The 7,608-nt window shown below is 38.6% G+C and overlaps 1 protein-coding gene across 6 annotated transcripts in view; it reads left to right on the forward strand.

Annotated features, from left to right (window-relative positions):
• Nucleotides 1-6,038, forward strand: part of LOC100028308 (phospholipid-transporting ATPase FetA-like) — a 266,846-nt gene extending 260,808 nt beyond the window's left edge. For all 6 annotated transcript variants that reach the window (XM_056806042.1, XM_007498811.3, XM_016424035.2 and 3 more), the window contains 2 exons: nucleotides 832-962; nucleotides 2,086-6,038. In XM_056806042.1, the coding sequence (XP_056662020.1) occupies nucleotides 832-962; nucleotides 2,086-2,244 (290 nt within the window). In that variant the 3' untranslated portion in view covers nucleotides 2,245-6,038. The remainder of the gene's footprint in view (nucleotides 1-831; nucleotides 963-2,085) is intronic.
• Nucleotides 6,039-7,608: the final 1,570 nt, after the last annotated feature.

Consider the following 7,608-nt stretch of genomic DNA (forward strand, 5'->3'; position numbering starts at 1 on the left):
TGCAGTTTAACCATTCTGTTCCTCTCCTTAAAGCAAATATATAATATGCAGGAGTAAAAATAGCAAACAAAAAGTTACTTCACTGTGCTTGTGATCTCATTGGTATGGATACTCAAATCTGTAGGTGCAGATCACAACCCATCCTAGCTTTTTCTTCCTGTGGGTCTCTTGTATGTCTGCTCAGAAACCCTCCACAAAAGTCCATGCATGATGGAAGCCTTCCTCTAGATCTCTTAATATTGTAAGGATCACAGTAGAACACAAATACCACCCATAAATTATCCCTCACTCTCACTACATATCCAGCTCACCCTTTTCCATCAGTGAGGACAGTTAAAAAGTTATTAAGTTTCTCAAAAGGCTTAAGACCTAAATTGTCCCTGGTGCTCAATGGAATGTAAATAACTGCTCTGTTTAGCTTCTACTTATTCTTTTCACTAACTCATTTTCCTCATTCCAGTCTCCTGCAAGAGCTTAAGTCCTGCCTAACCTCTTTATCATCTTTATTTTCATAGCTAAAATTTCTGAGTTCTTCTATTCAATAAAGAAGTTTCCCATCCTCAGATATCCCTGTCTTTTGCACTATGTTTTGACAGGCAAGACAAAGGCAAATTATAGGTGCTAATGGTGGGTGTATGAGCATACATATAATTTAACTTAGACTCATTTACATTTCTGACAGGAACCTCAAGAGTGTTTGTTTCCATCTTATGTCCCACAGAAAGTCTTTGCTTGTGCTGACATTGGGTACTGATATTGCTGGTGGCATATTATCACTACCCCTTAACCAGGCTATTCTCTGTCCTCCCTTCTGTGTTGGGGGTGTTACAGGCACAGCTCGGAACACCTTCATCCTGCCTCAGGTGTGGCTGATAATTGCACTCACTGTGGCCATTTGTTTGCTGCCCTTGATCGTACTTAGATTCCTCAAGATGGACCTTCTACCAACCCAAACTAACAAGGTGAGCAAAAGAAGAGTAGGAAAGGGGCAGATACATTGGTATCCCACATCCCTGTTTTTTTTGCTATGCCTTCATCCCATAAAGGCCAGGATTTTTTACTCACTGCCCCAGCAGGCACCTTGGTTCTCCAGAATGTGGGCAAGGCTCTAAGGCAAAAGTAGCATGTTTCTTTTGGGTTTTTTGTTTGTGTTCTAATTTTTCTCAATGAGAAGCTAAAACTGACTCAAATAGGAGCATGTGTTGGCAGATAGGTTCTATTGTACTGTAAAGGTTGAGTTTTCTGGGCATCCCTTCCCTTTCTTCAAATACCCAACTCCTTTTTGGAGGTAGATTCAGATTTTAAGGCTTGAGCTGAGCCCCTAGTAGAATGAAGCAGTATAACCTGGAATACTTGACCTCTTTGGGTTTGGAAGGGGACATCCTGGGGAAAGTTGCCTGGTTTGAAGACCAGAGGAAATACTGTAATCCAGATGTCTCTGTGGCCAGTATCTCTCTGTTTTCCTGAGGCCCGTCTCTTCTCATTGTCTTTGTCTTTCTGTGAACTGTTTTCTTTTTAAGGCATATGTCTCTTGTGACCCAGCCTATGTATACTTCAGATAGATATGAGTCCCCATATCTATTATCATAGCACTTAAAGAGCATTGTACAGGGAGTCTGTACTTCAAATACTGGCTCTGCTACTGACTCATCATGTAACTTCAGGCAAAGTAATTCCCCTTTCTGGGCCTCGTCTATAAAGCAAATAGATTGTATTCGGTGATCCCTAACATTTTTATGATCACAGGATCATAGATTTAGAAGTGGAAGAGATCTTAGAAATCATCTAATACAATCCCCTCGTTACAGTTGAGGAAACTAAGGTCCAAAGTGGTTAAGTGACATTAATTAAGCAATGAAAAATCATTTATTAAGTGCCTACTATGTGCAAGGCATGTGTCACACAAGTAGTAAGTAGGAGAAGCATTTGAACTTGGGTCCTCTTACTATAAATCCATTGTTCTTTTCATTGTATCATAATGTTTGACATTTGCAATCTATGGCATGTTTTTCCCTGGTCTGAGCCTCATGCTTGCTGCCTGTGAGCCTTTCTTCTTGTCTTTTACCCCTTGTTCTCGGACTGCAGATTCTCGCTAAGATCCGTGAATGCATGAAGAATCCAGTGCCACCCCCAGCCCGGACGAAATTGAGACGCACAAGCTCCCGACGTTCAGCTTATGCCTTTGCCCACCAACATGGATTTGGGGCACTTATCACTTCAGGAAAGAACATGAAATCAAGATAACCTATAACTTTGGTGACAACTTTTCATAAATGAAAGACCCTGTGGGTAACCAGGACCCCCACCTCTCTATCCATGAATCTGATTGAGGGGGAGGGGGTCAATCTCTAGGAAATCTGCCAACTGAAGAATTCCCTTTCCTTTCAGCCCCTTTACTTCTCATCAGCTAGGGAAGAGAACTCTGCACCATCCAGCCCAATTATCAGAGATAACATGTTCCAAACTGGAGCAGCCCAATGAATCTTTACTACCACCCTTAAAAAAACCCAGTCCAGGGAGAGGCATTGAATTATTAAGGAGGGTCAATTATTAGACCAAGTCAGAGCATGTTGATGCTATCTATCCCTAGCCAAGCAAAGAACTTTAGGAAGAAAGCTGAAAAGTCTTAGTATGGGACTTCTGAGAAGAAAGGGTTCCATAGTGAAGCAATTTTAAAATCTATTTCTTGGGAGAGATGAGAGGTCAATCTTAGTTGTTCGTCATTGTCTTCAGTAAAATTATTTTGACAGGAAATTATATTCACTTGAGTGATTGGTTATTGTTTAAATTCTCTATCTGAGAGTGGACATTTCTATGTTGCTTGGTGGAGCCAGAATAATTTAGTGGGAAATAAATTAGATTTTTGTCCCACAGCTCTACCTCATCCCTAGAACCAGTTTCTCCCTGCCACTCCTCCTGTCCTCCCTCTCTCTCAAGGTTCACAATATTTTTCATCTGACAACCACTCCCTTTTTCTTGAGGCCCCAGGGGCTAACAAGCCAACTCTCTTCCAACTACCATACTGTCTTCAACCCCTATTCTTGCCCCTTTCAAAAAGTAAAAAGCAGTATCCCCACCTCTATGGTCCTCATCTCCTAGGCCTAGGAAAACATGCATAATCCTGTGACATTTTCTAAAGGTTTTTACAAGTAACTCCTAGGAAACTGATAGGATAAAATGGAAAAACAGAAAATTCTATTGAGAAAACATCTTTTAAAAAGCTTACAATTTCTTTGCCCCAAGGATTCACCGATGAACAATGAGAGCTCCTTCAATCATCATCTTCCTTTTTTTGTCTTCCAGGAGGCAGCCATGTCCAGCTTATCTCTCCCTCTTTTATTTCTTAGGGTTTTCTGAACCATTTCTCCAAGGTCTTCCTCCTCTCCTGGTCCCCATTTCACTTGGTGAGATACCTCCCAAGAGGGGATCTCTTGATATATAAAAGACTCAAGAAGACTTCCAGACTATTATTATCTCAGTATCTTCTAGCTCCACATAAGAAAATCATGATGGGGCATTCCTTGATACTGCCTCTAATTCCTTCAGGTTATGTCTGAGGTATCCACTGACCCATTCCATTAATCTTATGTTCCTTGTGTTCATCTTTTTTCATACAAATATCTTCCTATTTTTCTAACTCATCTTTATTGAGTCTCTGCCTCTTTCTCTTCTCTGTCAAACCTGCGCTGACTTCCCACCCTGAGAGAGGGAAGTGGTTAGATCCTATAGCAAAAGCAAAAAAAGATACACACAAAGCCTTTGGTATTAATATTCTCTCCATAAATGAAAGACCTTGGGATCTTTCTATTAGTTAAATCACTTAAGTGGGAAGCTAGGGCAGAGTCATAAGGTGAGGCACAGGCTGAAACAAGAAAAAACTTCTGGAAGGAAAGGCTAAGCAATGGACTGTATGGAAGCCCATATTCTCAACGCTGCAGGCCTGAGAGCCTTCCTCTATGTGGGGCACAGACAGAAGAAATAATTTCATCTAGCAATTCATATATCTTGGGCAAGCAAGCTTTAGAAAAAGAAAGAGAGAGGAAGAAAATAGAGTACGAAGCAGGAGAAGTAACCTTTCTGAGAGCCAGAGCATGAACAATCAAAGGTAGCGAGTGAAGGAAGTTAAGCCTAACACTACTAAGTGCAGCTTTGGGGTCTATGTAGGGAAGAATCTCATCTAGTGTGTGGTGGAGTGAAGAAATATTTCAAGGTTAGAGCCAGTTACTGTGGGGTAAGGAATCCCCAAAATGAACAGAATTGCTGCATGGCAACCCTTTCATCTCTTACTGATTCTCTTATGCACTACAGTAGCTGTGCCATAAACCTCTTCTTTCCCAAAGTATTCTTCCACTTCTCTAATCTTTCATTGTCCTCCATGCACTTCTGCTTCATTTCATTCTTTAGCTCATCTATTAATCTTTTCCTACATATCCTATCTTCCTGTGTCACCTTGTTCCATCATCTTTTTTATACATCTTCAATTTATCCTCTTCTATGTCCTTTGTCTCAGCCTACAACAATGATAACAGTGAATAACAGTAACTCCCTTACCTAGTCCTTTCTTCACAAAAACTCTATGAAATAGAAATTAAATACATAAGCCTTACACCTTTGCCACCTCCTCAAGCTACTGCCAAACTGCTACTTCACTTACCTTCACTTCACTGCCTCCCCTTACCACTCACATTCACTATCAACTCCCTCACAGTTTGGTTTTCATTTTCAGCTCCATAATGAAACAGTTCTCTCTAACATCATTAATAACCTCCTTATCACTAACTGGGTTTTTCTGTCCTGATTCTTTTGGACCTCTCTGTAGCATCTAACAATGTGATCCCCTCTCCTTACTTGGCTTCTGTAACCAAGCCCTCCTATGATTTTTCTCCCTCCTCTCTGGCTACTCCTTCTCTTGACTATTTTTGCTGGGCCTTTCCATCCTACAAGCCCTTGAACTATCTATCAATGTAAGTAATATCAGATGGTAAACTATGTTCTAATCCCTTTTCATTCTCCATCCTCTTTCCCTGGGTGGTCTCATTGATGCTCTTCAATTTAATTATCATTTCTATGCAAATAACTCCCTAATCTTTATTTCTACTCTCAAACTCTTCTCAAAATCCTGTATTTCCAGCTACCTAATGAATATTTCCTCCTGAATGTCTTGATGGTATCTCAAATTCAACATTTCTAAAACTAAAAACATCATGTTCTGCCCAAATATAACCCTTCTCCTAACTTTTCCATTTCTGTTAATGGCTACATCACATTTACAATTTTCAGGTTCATAAACTTGGAGTTATCAAACATACAATCAGGAATTAAGTCCTGATACTTCTAGGCTCACCTCTCTATTCCCCCCTGCAAACAGTTTAACTTAGGATCTCATGTCACCTAGAAAAATGTTTTTGCCCCTAATCTATCACTCTTCCATCCTTCATACCCCTACCTAAATAGTCTTTCTAATTCATTACTATGATCATGTCACTCCTCTGTTCAAAAATCTTTAGCAGCTCCCCTTTTTCCTATTAAATAAAGTATAAATTCCTGACCTTGGCACACAGAGTCATGCAGATTGTTCCATCCTATCTGACCACACTTATCTCATATTATTTCCCATCACACATACTGTATTCTAACTTAACTGAACCATTATCTCTCCCAACTCTATACATTTGTTTATTCTACACCCCATATCTGGAGTGAATCTTCTCTCAACTTTATCTGTTGAAATCCTTCCCTTACTAGAAGGCCCAACTCAGATACTAAATTATCTATGAAATTTCCCCTAAATACACCCAATGTAAAAATGTTTTCTCCCTCCTCAAATTTCTGCTTTGCCCAGATCTCTCTTCTTTGTACTTCTTTCACTGTACCTTGTATGAGTTAATTGTGTATTTGTACCACATACCACCCCTCCTTGTGAGACTGTAAGTTCTTTGATAACAGGACCTGTGTCAGTCATAAAACTTTGTATTTCTAGCACCTAGCAAAGTGCCTTTCACATTATAAGTACTTAATAAAAGTTGGCTGAATTGAATTGAGTTGAATTGGATTGAAATGAATGATTGACCTGGGCAACCTAAGACTTTCAAACTCTTAATGGATGGAGAAATATATTGCAGAAGTCTGACTAAGCATCCTGGATAGCCAGATTTAAAGCAAGAGAACTAGAACAGAGCTACCATCAATGTCAAGGCTGCATAAGAGATTATGAGAAGAGTTTTAAGAAAAATAGACCCATTGCCCTGTAAGAAACCTGAAATATGTATTCAAAAAGTATTTGTTAATGGTTTAATTGTCAACATTGACAGGTGTCCAGTATAATGCCCAAAGGATCTGTACTTAGACCGTTACTGTTAAGTACTTTTATCATTAACTCATATAGAAGCTTAGATAATATGCTCACCAATTTTGAAGATGACACAAAATTGAAAGGGATAGTTAAAAGATACCAGAGTCAAGATCCAAAAGGATCATAACAGGGTAACTAGTCTGAATCTAATAAGATAAAATTCAATAGGAATAAATGTACAGTTCTATACTTGGATATCCCCCTCAAATCCTCAAAGAAAAATGAGAATTGGTCTCAGGCAAAAAAAAATAAGAAAAAAGCCCTGAAAGAACCCAAAAAGTATTTTGATAGTCAAATAAAAGAAGTAGAAGAAAATTTGAGTAAAGAAATGAGTGATGCAAAAAAATAATGAAAAAAGAGTGAATAGTTTGGTAAGGGAGACCAAAAATATTAAAGAAAGTAATATCTTAAAAGCAGAATAGGCCAAATAATGAAAGAGACAAAAATCCATTGACATAAACCCACATAAGTCATCAGCATTTCTATATATTTCCAACCCATTTCAACAAGAATTAAAAAGAGAAATTCCCTTTAAAATCACCGTAGACAATATAAAATACTTAGGAATCTATCTGCCGAGACAAACACAAGAACTATATGAACACAACTACAAAACACTTTCCACACCGTTAAAACTAGATCTAAATAATTGGAAAAACAATTGCTCATGGGTAGAACGAGCTAACATAATAAAAATGACAATCCTACCCAAATTATTTACTTATTTAGTGCCATACCCATCGAACTACCAAGAAACTTTTTTACTGAATTAGAAAAAAACATAACAAAGTTCATTTGGAAGAACAAAAGATCAAGGATGTCCAGGGAAATAATGAAAAAAAAAATGAAAGAAGGTGGCCTAGCAGTACCAGATCTCAAACTATATTATAAAGCAGTGGTCATCAAAACAATATGGTCCTGGTTAAGAGACAGAAAGGATCAGTGGAACATTCTTGGGGTAAGTGACCTCAGCAAGACTGTCTATGATAAACCCAAAGATCCCAGCTTTGGGGACAAAAATCCACTATTTGACAAAGACTTCTAGGAAAATTGGAAGACAGTATGGGAGAAATTGGGTTTGGATCAACATCTCACACCCTACACCAAGATAAATTCAGAATGGGTGAATGACTTTGAATATAAAGAAGGAAACTATAAGTAAATCAGGTGAACACAGAATAGTATACTTGTCAGATCTCTGGGAAAGGAAAGATTTTAAGACCAAGCAAGAGTTAGAAAAAATTACAAAATGTAAA

The sequence above is a fragment of the Monodelphis domestica genome, chromosome 7, assembly GCF_027887165.1.
Source record: "Monodelphis domestica isolate mMonDom1 chromosome 7, mMonDom1.pri, whole genome shotgun sequence".
Classification (NCBI taxonomy): domain Eukaryota; kingdom Metazoa; phylum Chordata; class Mammalia; order Didelphimorphia; family Didelphidae; genus Monodelphis; species Monodelphis domestica.